Here is a 15,781-nt window from a genome sequence, read left to right on the forward strand (position 1 = left end):
TTTACTCCTGTTCATGCATATCAAACAATATTCGGTGCTAATATTTCCCTCCAAGGTCTGAGTGCCAAATAATAAAGTAATTGTATCAATAAAATTCTTCTAATTGTTTTTTTTTTCTATCCGTGTGAGTTTTTTTAGATTTACCTACTTTTAGGACCAGAAAAGTTAGCTAGAAAGTCCAGAACAGCACAGTGTAGTGAAGAGGAGCCAGGGCCCCCAGGGCCCCCAGTGAGCTCCGGTCATTTTTTATTTTATTTTGTTTTTGTTTGTCATTAGAAAGTCTGAAAGATGTATTATGGATGGACAACAACAAGGAAAACATTTTGTTTAATTACAGGAGATGAAATGAATCATTGCTCACTGCTCATTTGGACTGAAACTCACACAACAGTCACTCATGTTGATCCTGTTGTGCTACATATCAGGAGATTAAATGGTTTCTAGTAATATAAAGCATCATGCATCTAATAACTGAGGTAAAAGTAACTATGAATCATTGTATGTTTTATAGATGCATCCTCCCAAACCCATGATTTTCTGTGCTGATTGTACCAACAGTCATCTCTTTTTCGAACATTTTGGTCTTTTTAAAGATTAATATGACCTCTATGTTGGACTGTTTTCCTAAAGCCAGCTAGTCAACAGGTGGCACTGCAGAGCAACAAGTGAGGAGGCATTTGAAGGCCATGCCTGGGTGCTGCAGCGGCCTGCAGGGACCATGAGGGCGGAGAGGCCCCACCATGAGAGGCAGAGAGGAGCCTCACAGCCTGCTGCTGCTGGTCCCGGAGCTCCGCGCGCTGCGCCAGGCTGGATCACATTACAGAAACCCAGAGAGAGGCCGCGAGCCCCCGCCTCCATGGAACATCGCGTGCGAGCAGCAGCCGACTCTCAAACTTGATTGTGATTAATGCGCGAGGGCTGGATGTCCATGCCAGATCCCAGTAGACACAGTTTTAAGGTGGTCTCACAGTACAGTAGATTTATATCATGTTCACCAACTTTCCTCCTCTCATTTTTCTTGAGTTATTCTGACAATTTGAACTTTTTTCATCGTGTGATAATAAATAAATGCTGACAGCTGGAAGCCATCATTATTTTCAAAGTACAACATGAACCTATAACATTTAACGTGGAACTAATCAGCCTGACATACTTAATTGAGGGCACTGAAGTTTAGTAGTTGTTGTATTCTATGCTAATTAAACGAGTTAAATTCTAATTCAACGTTTGGTGACTTTCACGCACTTTACGCAGCAGCGACATAAGGAGGCGCGTGAAGCCAGAGGAGACGGAGCGCTTACTGTTTCAGGACGGGCTTCTTCCTCTTCTTGTTGGCATACGTCCCCGGATTGTCAAACATGTTGCCGCTCCGTTCAGCTCAGTTTTGCGCCAGCTTTCCGTCCGTTCAGACCGTCCACTCTCCCACAGCTCGGAATAAACTCCTCTCTGACAGCTGCGCCGCTCAGCCTGACCTTGGTCGCTCGGCGCTGCGCTCCGTCTTTACACTCCTGGAAGTTTGTAGAGGAGGAAATGGAAGTAAAGAAAAGTTTGGCTCTGAATTCAGATTATGTCCAACCCCTTCTCTTTGGATAAACAACGCCGCCTTATTATTACAACTCGGAGTCGCTTGAGTTTGTTTCTCTTGTGTTTTCACACGCATGCAGACGCACACGGGGCGTTTTCAGGAAATGTGTGCAGTCTGTTCTTTTTAAGGTGGACCGGGCTCTGGGTGCTTTTGTAAACTTGACTGCTGGCCGTGATTTCTTACTTATCTATATAAATGATTAAACTACATATTTTGTTATTAAATACCTTGTAATAAAGGCATTATTACAATTTTATATCGAATTTTAAAACTAAAATAATATTAGGACTACTGGGGGAAGAGAAATGTATATTTTCCCAAATGAGTCATAACTGTTTATTCATATTATTGTTTTCCCCCTTTTTTAGCTACCTTTTTTGCAGATGTAGACTTGAATTGTTGGCTCATAGTTTCAGACAGATTACCTGGGCATTGTCTAATATTTCAAATATATGCAAACATGGGAGCTAGTCTGCCTGGCTGTGTGTTTCCTGGACAAGGCCACCTTTTACAGTTGCCTATTGTATCTCTGCTTCTTTCTGTATCTCTGCTTCTGTCTCCTTGCAGTCGGCCTCAGCAGATGGCTGCTCCCACTTCTTCTTCCTGTTGAAAAGGAGTGTTTCCTCTCCACTGTCGCTACAGGCATACTTAGTGTGAGGGATTGCCTTCCTGTCAATGCAATCAACTGGTTTTTCTTAGTAGAAAACTTTGAATCAATCTGACTGGATGATCTGGTGAGCTGTAAAGTGCCTTGAGATGACATGTGTTGTGAATTGGCGCTATAGAAATAAACTGAATTGAAATGAAATATTGTTTTGAATTCAGGTCTGGATTTTGACTGAATATATCATGTGAAGCACTGATTCGATTGCAGTTTGTTATCAAATATGTTTCATCTCTCTAAGAGCTCTGATCACTCCATGTTTCTGCAGAAGAAAGGGCGCTATGCTGCCACAGCCAGTTTCTCTGTGGACATGGTGAGGTCAGAGTGAAGCTTAGTGTTGATATTTTTTCCTTGCATGTTGCATCCATGTTGAAGCCTAATATATTTGGTCCAATCTGACCACTTTTATTTGCATGTTTTATTCGTTGAGCATCTCTCTGACTTGCCTTCTGTGTTCCTTGATCTTCACGATGCTGTTAGTTCACTGAGGCCTTCCCAGAACAGCTGCATTCATAGTCTGATTAAGATTCAGACATGTGTTTACCAATTAGATAAGTGATTTGTTTGTAAATCACTTTAAGAGAAATCAGAGTATAGGGGGAGAATACATTATATGCATATTATATACACAATATATTTTTCTTTCCTTTTTTCAACTGAAAACTGTCTTCTCTGTTCTGGTGTATAATATAAATATTGTGGCTGTAACATGGCTTAATATAATACAGCTAAAGTGGTATCACTACTTTAAATTCTACTCTTTTCACTTCTTACTTTTTTCATGCAAAGACTGCAGGGACCTGGCTGCTTACATGTAACAGGTCTGAACAGTTACAAACAGATTTTAAAATTGACTTGCTCAACAGGGAGGGTATTGTTTGGTTTTGGATCAGCTGTTCCAGCAGATCACAGATGAGAGAACAAAATATATTTAACAATAAAATTCGCTCAGTTGCTTCATTTTCATATCCACATTGTCTTATCCAGAGGCCCTATCCATCCTATCCGTTACAGGCCTATTGCCGAAGCCAAGGGGCAACTGGTGGACACATGATGAGATGAACAAACTTGAGGACAGTTTGAGAGCACCAGAAGACTAAAGCTTGGGGCTTGCTTACCTAAGTTGGATCTAAACATGCGCTACTACATAAAAAACTATTTAATAAATATTAAAGTACTTAGAATAAAACTGCAATGTTTCCAACAAGGCCTAAAAAGCAGCATTTAGATGAATGGAATAGAAATAAAAATGAATTGAATGAAATATTTTTTATAGGTTTGGTATCTTGAATGTATTGATAGAACTGTTGAAATCTGGTACACAGTAAAATAAATGGTAAAACTTAAGAAAAATACACTTTAAAGGTCATAGGTTTATGATTTTGATGGAGAATTTAGTTGTTTTTTGCTGTTTATAATTCATTTTTTCAGGGCCCCAGCTAAAACAGGTTGGGAACTGTAACTCAAAGAGAGCCCTAAAGCCACAGGAGTTAATGCAGAACAAGCAGCTTTGTTTGTATTTTTTGCAGGTTATGGTAGAAATAACAAGCACAGCTCTAAAAGTAGATCACATAGGATTAATTTAACCATCTATAAGACTGTCTTCTTAGCTAATGTTTTTTGGCATGCTTACATGCTTTTGAAATGCTTAAAGCAGGTATTAGTACTTTTTCATTTTTGTTAGCACTTGCAGTTTTTTTCTTCACATTTTGAAAGTTTCTCAGTAACACAGACAATGGGATGTTCAGTTAACATCACACTATGAAAAACCTGTTTTTAACATTAGACCTTTTTGTTAGTGATGTGTTGTGTGCATAAATACTCTTCGAAATACCAATATCTTTAAATGCATTTTTTTTATTTGTGATAGTTTATGGTTATTCAACTTAAGGATTTAAAAATTCATTGTCATAAAATTGCATATTTGCCTGTTTCTCGTACAAGATTCAGACTCAGGCCCCAGTCCAAGAAGCTTAACGTTTACAAAAAAGAAGAAGAGAAAGAGATTAAGCTGAATTAGTAGGTCTCAAGTTAAATAGTCTAACAGCTGCAGGGTATCAACTGTTTCATAGCCTGGTTGGTGGTCTCAATCTGGATGCTCCTCAGCCAACTGAATTTCAGATCTTCAGATAGACCTCTTTACAAAGAGGGACCATGGACATACGTAAGACCAGGAAGAGTTTGCTCCCACATCAAACCTCCATGGTCCCAAATCTGGAGTTAGCTGAAGGATTCTCATCAGCTTCACTTCTCACATACAAAGTAGAGCTGTGAAAAACAGTTATTTTTAATGGGTTTAGCTCCTTAGCCTCAGTTGCTAGCTTTAAAGTGCGATACACTAGAATGAACATGAGGTTTTAAAGATTGCTTTCCAAGCCTTCAAATAACCTTGTGTGTATACACAGTACACAGAGTTATGGAGGAATTATTGTTGTTGAGATTAGAACTTGGAATATAGTGATAATTGTCAAGGTTAGGTGAAATGTCCAGTTTGGACTTAAAAACAATAACTGAAATGAATGTAAGTAAATGTAAATCCTGATAAGGATAGAAATACAGTACAAAGGTGTGTTTGTGTTTGTGTTCTTGCATTTGAAAAACAGCACGCCTGGACCCCATGAGGGGAATTGCTGTTTTAGGGTCAGAGGTCACATTTAGGACTAAGGGGTGAATTAATTTAGGTTGGGGATTAAGTTAGGTATGAACCCACAATGCTGGTTTAAGGCTAAGGCTATAGAAATAAATGAAAGTCGATGGAAAGTCCTTACAAGGACAGAGAGACAAGTTATTAAGCACATGATAAAGAGATAGAGCGAGAGTTACATAAATTACAATAGAATTTATTTTAATCCTCCCATCAATGTTTACATTTTAAGGGAAAAGTTTGGTCAAATTTCTGAAAGTAATTTAAATATAAAATTATAACATAATGTTCAATAAATGATGATAAATGATCAATTAAAATGTCAGACATTTGAATTGAGAAAGCTTCCTGGAGGGGAAGCGAAACATCTTCAAACCTTGGAAACCAAGTCCAGTGGATCGTTTTTAAACTTTTACAAAATGACTTTGACCTGGATGACTGAGAATCTTCATCAGCATAAATGACGAGTGTTTTTAATTAGGAGTAATTTTCATTAGAATGGGATTTACTGGAGGCATCCATGTTTGTCAAAGAACACTACTGCCACCTACTGGTTTGTGACGTCACGGTGCGGTATCGGCTGTTGATCAAGTCCCAGTGCTGTATCTGGTGTTTTTCACAACGCGCTATTTTCCAAGTCATCTTGAAAACATTCTTCTCCAAAATGTTGGCTACATATTACGTGTTTTTTCTCTGGCCAGAAGTTCGATGGCAAATCCTCTCTCTTCAATTTGGCAATCCAACGATGAACCCGTCATGATTCGTAAAGGTGAAATACATTTTTTTTCCCCACTTTTACTCAGTATATTACATGGGTATTGTCAGTTTAACTATAGCTCTGGTGAATTTCAATGGTGAAATAATTGTTGTTGATTGCAGATGTGTCTAGTAGTTCCCTTTGATTTTGCTCATAAAGCGGGGAGAATGGCGCTAGGCTTACCGCACCGTAGAGTCCTGCACGGGTCGAGTTTTACCAACCCGCACCCGCCTGAACCAGTTAGGATGACTACCGAACCCGACCCGTCACCCGCGGATATCTTCAATTCAAATCCGAACCCGACCCAACCCGTTGATATTTAACCCGCAACCCGACCCGTTAACACATCAAGTAATAGGCTATAGTACGCTGCGCTGCAGAACAGCGCCATTAACACTGCAGCAGACATGTATGCACTGACTGTGGCCTTTTTGGAGGGAAGCCCACACTGCCGCCGGCAGGGCTTTAAGCTACAACAAGGGTGACCCCAGTGCCTGATTAATATAACATTTCCAACTACCCGCCCGCACTAAAAAAATATCCGCCCGACCCCCGAGCCGTTTATTTTTATTTATGTATTTTTCACCCGCAAAAAAGCATTTTAGCGGGTTAACCGTCGAGGACCCGCGGGTACCCGACCCGTTGCAGGACTCTACCGCACCGTGATGTCACTGCCGGAAGATGGCAGGACTTAGGGGTGATTCTATTTTTGGGCAAAAATGGCCGCTCCCAGACTCAAAGTTTGCAACGATAATTATTACTTTTATTTTTTTACTGATTAATGCTAAATTCATTATTTCACTGTGAATGTATTATTTTTAGGTATAGATAGTTATCCATTGATCATTCCTTGCTGACCAGACTTTTCCTTTAAATCTATTTTAGTTTCTATTTCCTTTATACGTCTTCCATTGGTTTTTCACCTGCTAATTGGCTACATCAAAATCCCCCAAAATGACTGAAGATAAAATCAGTTGCTGTTTTTTTTACCCTTAAGGAGGGGCTAGTCTGTCATATAAAAAAAAGCGCTTGTGATGACGGACAGTAGCCTTATTGTTGTTGATAAATCTGCGAATTTGGAAACATCACATATGACCGGGAGTAAGAGTAATTAGGTTAAAGTCATTTGGAGTCCTGTCAATGACCAATTTCTCTCACTTTAGTGGTTAGATAAAGTTTCAGCGTGAAAGTATAGATTTGTAATTTTTGACAGCACCCTGTATCATAATTACATCTCTGTCATGTGTAAAGCTTAGACTTTTTATATGTAAAGAGCTAGGATTAGTTTTAGCTGAGCATACAGTTTCCTCAGTACAAATAAATGCACTAGCGGCCCGTAACAGATTCATCAACAAGATGTCGTCCTTGCTGATGCGTCAGTTCCAATGCCAGTAGCTGAGGCATCTACATATAGTATGTAATGTCTATGTTGGAGACAGCCTCCTCCAGTAAAACATTTTTGACATTTACACTTTTTGTCTTCATACTAAGTTTGCAGGTTCAGAAGAACATATACACAAATCTGACAGTTATACAAAGGAAAAACTCTAAGTTTACATCAAGAAGCCTGTTCAGAAATTCTGATCAGCTAATTAGCAGTTGATCAGAATGTAATTAAACCCCACACTGCTGACCATGCCTGTTGGTAAATCAAACTGCAGCAAAATTCAGAGTCTTGACTGGAGCTAATGTCTGGAACAGGCAGAACTAAACACATACAGAAAAACAAGAATTTGTGTTCCTAGAAGCTCAAATAATCCGGCACCAATGGCTGGGAACCAGAGGCGGAGCCACCGTGGTGGCAAAGGGGGGCAGCAGTGGGAACCAAAAATATAAATAGCAGCAGGAACAGGTGGAGCTGATGAGAGATAATGAACCCAGGTTGGAGCAAAGTAGACAAGAGACAAAGGAGTAAAACCCAGCCTAGGGTGCAAAGACCATGACGCTGTAGTGTCGATTACCTGCCAGTCTCTGAGAGGTGGTCTTAAATTTGAGACTCACATGAGTAAAATTAACTCTTAAAAACTGACACTGGTTATAGAGTAAGTTTTACACAAATTTGGACTAAATGTTATCTGAAACAGAGTTATATTCAACTCTGTAGGTCTTAAAGTAACAATTTGGTTTTTACTGTGTATGACAAAGTTGAGGTAAGTAGCGAGAAAGTAGAGCCATGTTTCAATAACATGCCAAAAACAAGTCAATTTCTAGTGAGGCTAAAACTCTTAGGGTGTCTATGGAGCAGGGGTGGGTGGTGAAACTGGCTGCTCGATGCTGATTGGCTAATTACATAAGGATTTTTGACTGACAGTGGCCAGACAACAAGGAGGTTTTCCTCATGAGTCGAGAGGGAAAAGTGCTCATTCAGTCAGAACAGTCCTCTTTTGCTAACATTATCCCGTGATTTCGGAATTTCTTTTATTTCAGAGCGCTTTACGAAAGCTATTTTCTCCTGCTGTAATGTTGTATTTTGTGTGTTTTATAATTTGTTAATGCAATACATGACGTTTGGATTTAATCAACACCATTGTGCCTCCCCTGTTTCAGAGAGAAGCAGCTACTGGTCTGAATGTCCATCCTAACCTCTAACTCCTAAGACACTATATGGAGTAGGGATAATATAGTGGACTGTATAGTGCACTCAGTTAACTGACTGTTTGGACAGACTACGTTTTGCTCTCCGTAGGTCATATGACTCCAGCTCTATGCATAGTGCCTGCACCATCTTTTTTCTCTCTCACCACCAAAACAAATCCCATGATGCTTTGTGAGGAGAGCTCTTGCAAAACATTCTGGGATATATCTGCTCCGAACATCCGCGTCGGGGCATCCTTACAACCCAGTGTTGGAATGTCCCAGCGTTTGAAGCTATAGTTCAGAAATCTGAAATTTAGCAGTTTGAAATGCAGCGGCAACCAATCAGAAAAACTATTCAGGAGTTTTCTGGGAGTCAGACACGGCATACAATCGGTGATCTGCAGAGCTGTCTGCATATAAAAAATAAATAAATGTAAAGAACTCCACAGGTTAAAAAAAAACAGAGGAATGGATAGTTATGTACATATAAAAAAGAGTGAGCTCTGATCATGATCTGATCATTTTCTTAGCAGTGGTGAAACAGTTTATAAATACATAAATTACCTGTAAATATTGAAACCTGCAGGCGAAAAATGTTAGATTTAATATTCTAGGATGCTCGGACGCCAGAATGATCAGATGCACCACTCCCGATACTCAGACACTCCGCTGGACCTCTCAACACTCTCTCCCATGTAAATAAGATGCTTTGATGCCCAAAACACATTCGGTGTTAATGCATCATTATAGATGCATCATGTACTGAACTACTGAGTTGTCAATCTGCTCATCAAGCAATGTTTTAGTCATGATGGGTCAAATAAAAAGGCTAATTTAAGGCTAAATATCTTTCCTTTAAAGAGAGCTGAATGTTTTATAAATCTGTAACATTTTGATGGATAACTTGCTCATAGTAAGCACTTTTATACTTATCAGTAGTAAGATTTGAATGAATAGAAATTATAAAGAAAGTGACCAGCCGACAAATAAAAACTAATCATGCAAACTTTTGGAGAAAATAAAAAACTTATTTGGAACTTAACCTGTCTTGTCCTGTTATGCCTACACTTGTCATTTTTTGATAATGGCATCTTTAAATGAATTTATTGGTAGGTTTTGTAGACTTAAACTCCACTAGAAATATATATTTACTTATGATTCTCTGAAATTGTCTTGGTTTTAGGCTAGCAGCTCTGAATTAAGGCAAAACCAATTGGGGAATTGAATCGTTTATTTAGTAGCTGGTCTGAAAAGGTGTGGATAGGGACCAGGAGAAGGATTCATTCAACAGGCACAAGGCAAGAGAGTTGGAGACACAGCAGATGGTTTTTTATTTCTGGATATACTGTGTGGAATGACGAGATGAGTCAAGGGGAAGCCCGGGAACCCACTGAATCAAGGCTGGGTAGAATGGATGAAGGAGAAATCGAATGCATGCATGCAAGCAGAATCCAGGGAGTTGTAGAGGTTGGACACGCAGGTGTTGGTGGATTAGGGCAGGTATACGCTGTACGATATTTTCAATAATTTTTCTAAGCTGCAGCTGTACGACAAAACCCCAGGATTTAAAAGTTTATAGCTCACAATATCGGTTATTACACTATTAGGCCCGATACTCTGATGCGATTTGACTACTCATGTGTTTAAAACCATGACTGAGCCTCATAGAGAGATGGAGTTGGTTGGACTTGTAAACTCAGAGAAGCAGAAGAAATCCCTTGTTTGCACATGAACAGTGCACAAGGTTAAGGTTATTTAAGCTCTTAGGCGTTCTTATGTTCAACGCATGGTCCATGATTAAGCTGAAACCAGTCCAATCCAAAAATTCTCGAACAATTAAGACACTGGCCCTAAAAGTCCAAAAGAAGAAGAAGAATATGCACGCTTTTAGTGGAGAGAAGCAGGAAATCTTTCATTCCAGTCATTCCAGATGTTGTCTTGATGCCATCTACTCGGTGTTTATTAATAGAAAATCATAGACTGGGTTGTAAAACTTTCACTCATGATAAAGCCCATAGCAAGAGGGGCTTAGGGTGTCTTGAGATATTTTTATAGTTATGTTGCTGTAGGCTAAGGCTGCTGGAGGACATAAGAACCAATTTTCCTTATTCTTGTTCATTTTACTTTCATTTCCCAATTTTGATATATTTGCTAATTCAACTTGCAACTTTTTTCTCTGTTTTTTTTTTCATCATTGTAGCTACATCATGCCTGGTCTGTTTTGGTGTGAAACCATTCTGGAGGGATGCATCATCTGGGCTACGGCCATTAAGAACTTTTGTCAAAGCAGCTTGAGATGATATGATGTAGCAATATACAAATGAAAACAATTCATTTACCTTTAATTGCTCAGAATATTAGCATGTTCTAAGAGAAAAACACTCACAAAAGAAGGAAAAAATAAAAAAATGACTCCTGAGGAAGATCTCAGATTGTACAAAATTGAAACCAGAACCAGGAAGTTGCTGCAAAAAAGCTATTGTTCAGATTTGTCAGTGAATAGATATATGTAAGAAAGACTCAACCAATGAAATGCTGTCATCAAGTTTCTCAGATAAAGTCTTATTACTGAGAAAACTGAATGGACTTAAAAGTATGCAGTCTGTTAAATAATTAGTTAACCGGCTTAGACAGAGGTTCTGCGTGTTTTTGGCATCCTCTTACTGAAAACGCTTTTGTCTGACAACTTATAACAGACAGAACCAATCTTTTTTATTAGGATCTTGCGCTTCTGTGGGTCATTGGCTCTGATGTTGCTAGATGGCCGAAACAATCATAATCTTCAAAGCAGACTTATAAAATATAGCATCTTGCTGCAAACACTGAGGGACCAAAGCTCCCTTAAGAATTAGAAATACTGATCTGTCCCATATGACCAGTTCACTGTTGCAGTTTCATCCAGTCTGTTGTGCAGTTAAACACAAGTATTTATTTTCTGCCACCACCTACGCCGCTGCTCCCATGATGCAGTTAATGTTTGCCCCTTCCCACCCCTTACATTGATGTGTGAATATTCACCGTCCAATGCATCAAAGTTTATGTTCAGTAAATATCAATGTTGGAACAGAACAGATCATCTGAGTTATTTTTAATACCCAGTGACATGGCCACTGGTTTCTAATATTTAGAGAAATATTTGGCCACATGAAAAGAACTGAATAAGCAGAAAAGATCTGTACTGTTTTTCTCCAGGCAGATGTCAGCACTGTAAGAGGCCTCCCAACCCCACACTGAGCCCAACAAGAAAATATAAACTGGTTTTGTGGTTTTCAGGCAGAGCTGTGTTCCTGTTCCCATGGGTTTAATCTCCAGTGTGTGTTGAGGTGTGTGTGTAAACTGGGAGAAGTGGTTTCCATTACAGCAGGGCATTTAAATCAAGTTTATATGGTCTCCAATGAAAAACTTTTAATATAAGTTCATAACTGCTGTACATGGTGGTTTAAAACTCAACCAGATAACTTTAGAAGAAAGTACAAATGATTTGATGTAATTATTTATTTATCTTAAATTATTGTGATACTTGTAACACTAAGTAAGATGATTTAAAATTCCTTATTTTGTTCTAGTTTTTACATATTAAACCTGATTTAAGAAAAACATGTTTTTATAAAGAAATGTTGAGTAGAGGGATTTACAATGTCCACTTGTAATGGGTATGTAATGGCTTAAGATTTGAGGCAGGTCTAGCTCGCTCACAGCTTTTTTTTAAATCATATTAAGATACTAAAAATGAGGAAGCCTTTATAAATATAGTGGATGCTCACACTAAACCTAGTTCTCTTGAAGAACCAGGTTTAGTCTGAGCGTCCATCTTCCCAGGCAGACTGGGGTTAAAGGAGATCCAAGCAGACAAACAAAAAGAAGAAGACACACAAAAGGTAACGGTTACCGGTAACTAGCTCCATAGGTTGCCCCGTCCAGGAAAAACAGAGCCAGGCAGATGAGCTCAGAACCACTTCTCTTGCCAGATGATGAAAGACACTGCATACAGTTAGTCACAGTAAAAGAAACAGGACTACACTGAAAAAAAGACAAAGCCCCAACATCTGTAAACAGGGATGTCAATGGCAGCAGCACAGCTGATATTTCAATCAAGGATCAAGACACAGTCAAATGGGAACAGACCAGACAAAGCTCCTATGATGAGAACAACCAGGGAGCATAACGTTGTGAGTGAAATATGGCAAACACTAAAGAAATGGAAAAAAGAGATGGAATGAAGCAGAATAAGGAAAACTGTCCCTATGTCATCCAACAGCCCAAATATATAGTGGCACAAATACAGAAAATAGCTGAGGATAACTATTTTGGATGAGGTATAAAAAAGGTAGAACCATAATAGTATAGTAGCACTACTTTAATTTTTTTTTTTTTTTGCGCAGGTAAAGGTAGAAGGTGGTTGTCCAACAAATGACTCTAGAACAATTAAAAAAGTACCTGGTAAAGTGGCAACAGAAGGACCAAGACCAACTGTTGCCTAATAACATATGATCTATTGTTTCAAATGATGTTATCAATTATGAGCAAATTGTGGTGTTTTGAAGTATACAATAAAATAATTACAAATGAGTAGCACATTTACAAAAAATAAATTTGGGCAAAGGAAACACAATTCCTATTTTTGTTTTTCCACCATAAACTTTTAAAACCATTCTCTGCAATAAGCAATACATAAATGTTAGGAAAGGATACAGATCTTCCAACGACAACTTTTACTGTTCACTCTATTTTCAACTAATTTGCTAATGGTGAGTTGAATAATCACAAGAATATTACTTTAGTAAAGAAAAAAAGTATAAAGTAGAACTATTCCTAAATGTCATTTTTTTCAGAAAGATACTCAAGTAAATGTAACTGTCTAAATGTAACTACTTACTGGCCACTTCTGGTCACCAAGGAGACACAGGCTCCAAAAAAGCCTCCTGTCCCACCCTCTCCCCTACCTTCCACCAGACAGGTTTTATTATAAACCTGTTGTGGAGAGAGTAAGCTCTTCTGCCATCATCTGCTAGAGTAACAGCATCACATCAAACGTCTTAGAGAAGTTCAACAAGCTAATGAAGAAGTCCTGACCTCTGGAGATGATTTATTAAAGAGGAATTTTAAGAAGAACATTATAGACAACCATTAGCATCTTCTTCAAAAGACTGTTAAATAAGTACAGCCAAAGGTTTCTCCAGATCTGATACAAGACTGCTACAGACGATCCTCGCTGCCTAAAGCTATTAATTCACGTAACTTATTAAAGAAAAAACATCTCAGTTACAGCATTTAATTTCACTTTGGGATTGATAAGGTTGGATTTGAATTAAACTTCATGACAGGAATAAATAATGTAATTTTTTTCTAATGCAAAATTCATCTTATAAACATTTTGTTATAGTCATGTGTCCTGGAGCCTGTATATAAGCTTCACGTCATTACCTTTCTCCACCTGTTTGCTAATTTGAGCTCAAAACGCTCTCTTTGAAAAGCATTCCCCTCATGATGTCATAATGGGAAATAAGCTTTAATAGCCAATCGATCAAGCTATGGACTTCATCTAATGCATTATGGCATGCTCCCAGGCAATTTTTATGTACTCTGATTGGTTGTCATGGTTGCAGATCGTGGCGGCACAGCCTTTGAGAGGGCATGGCATGAAATACCAAAAGGCTGTCTGCCTAATCTGAGAAGAATTTTAATGCATAAACAACAAAAACATGCATTGTTCATACTTTTTTTAAATATAGGGCCTAACCAATGCGTCACTTTACATTGGTTCATATTATAAACTCATAGTAAAATGCGTAAATTCATCAATAGAATAAAGTTAGATCCTCAAATTGACTCGAATGGCGTGTTAAAAAGACTAAAAAATGTTCAGCTATTCTCCAAAATCAATTGCAATTTATTGATTCACCACTCAAAATGTCCACCTGCAGCTTTCGGTCGGTGAATAGAACTCTTTGGGTGCTTTGAGATATTAAGTGTGTGGTAGAACTTTGAGACGGAAAAAGATTTATCTTGCATTTAAAAAACTGTGGGAACAGATATTTTGGCAAAGCGAGATGACATATCCAGATGCCAAAACTATTCCAACAGTCCAGACATTGATTGAAAGAATTTTGAAGGCCCCGTTGAAGCCCTCACAGCGGTTGAGGATTCTAAACTCATTTGCCATTCCGAGGGTCATTTACTAGGCCGATCTAGGCGGAGTGCAAGCAACCAGACTAGCCCAGCTTGATGGAATGATTCGGAAAGCGGTGAAGCAATGGCTGCATTTGCCACAATCCAAGTGCAATGGGTTATTGTATTCACGGAGCCGCGACGGCGGACTGGGTGTGTTCAGGCTTGAAAAGCTCATTCCATCGATTCAGTTGGGGCGAATGTACCGGATGTCCAAGTCTCCCAACTATTGGACGCGTAACCTAACTCTGCACGCTGTGCAGCAATCCGACTGGAAAGGAATATGGGTCAAGGCCGGTGGAGATCCGGACAGGGTGCCTGCAATGGGTACTGGGGAACCTGTCCGGGACGATGCAGGAAGTTGTTTGAAGGGCGTTGTGTGAAGGTCATGGGTTTCCCAATCGGGGCAAGGGGAAAATGGCCGGCATGCAACAACACAGTGTTGACAGAGTTTGGAATACCTGTTGGCCGGAGAAGGGCATTTGCTCGCCTGGTGAGCCGGAGAGCCCTGTTGTACTCATTCGATGTGCTGCGGGACTTTCTGCGCAAGCCAGACGTGTAAGAGTTGCGTTCATCCCCCGGGCTGCGGTGGACCTGGAATTGCACGGGTCGGTGGGGTCTCGTTATGATTATAATAAATCATGCGTAGCATTCCGATGGCCACGTGACGTACACTATAATACGGAAAGCGGGTCTTGACCTTCCTCAGTAGCCAAATGCAAGGGGAAAGTGTTTAGATGTTGAGATAAATCAATCTCAGCAACAGCAGATGCATGCATCTCCCTGTCAGTATTAGCTAGTGCCATTATTGAATAGCTTGTAACTGGCTCCACAGCAGCAGCTTGATAGATGGGAGCTTAGGAAATAATTCATTTCTGCCCTTAAACTGTTTAATGGACCTCTAAATTGTCATCTGAGAAGCTAGAAAAATACTAGTTTATTGTGGCACCATTACTAAAAAGGTTTGCATGATCAGACACCAGATCTCTTCATTGAATTTGAACAGACACTGTTTCTGAAGTCATTTCACATTGTAAATATTAAACCATCTATGGGGTATTATGTTGATTTTCAACAGTGTTTTTTAAACAGGCAACAGCTTTACACGAAACAGGATCTCTGCCCTCTGGGAGAAGGAAGAGTTGCGTGTGAAGAACAAGAGGAGTTTTATTGCACTAATAAAGTGAACATTGTGGCATTTAAGCGATTGTTTAATTTCTGCTAATTTTTGCTTGTGTGGTCAGACAGATGGAGCAGAATTATCCGCTTGGTGTTGAAGTTACTGCTGTGCATTTGACAGGAAACCGACAACCACACTGCCGCGCAGTGGTCACGCACTTTCACCCTCTGTTCCAGATGGGATCATCCTCTGTTTCAGCTTACTGA

At 39.3% G+C, this 15,781-nt stretch overlaps 1 protein-coding gene across 2 annotated transcripts in view; it reads right to left on the bottom strand.

Moving 5' to 3' along the window:
- LOC119794055 (aryl hydrocarbon receptor-like) overlaps window positions 1–1,681 on the bottom strand; it is a 57,744-nt gene extending 56,063 nt beyond the window's left edge. For both annotated transcript variants that reach the window (XM_038301384.1, XM_038301383.1), the window contains exon 1: window positions 1,302–1,681. In XM_038301384.1, coding sequence (XP_038157312.1) covers window positions 1,302–1,360 — 59 coding nt within the window. In that variant the 5' untranslated portion in view covers window positions 1,361–1,681. The remainder of the gene's footprint in view (window positions 1–1,301) is intronic.
- Window positions 1,682–15,781: the final 14,100 nt, after the last annotated feature.

The sequence above is a fragment of the Cyprinodon tularosa genome, unplaced genomic scaffold (assembly GCF_016077235.1).
Source record: "Cyprinodon tularosa strain WSP-4 unplaced genomic scaffold, ASM1607723v1 ctg467, whole genome shotgun sequence".
NCBI classification, from domain to species: Eukaryota; Metazoa; Chordata; class Actinopteri; order Cyprinodontiformes; family Cyprinodontidae; genus Cyprinodon; species Cyprinodon tularosa.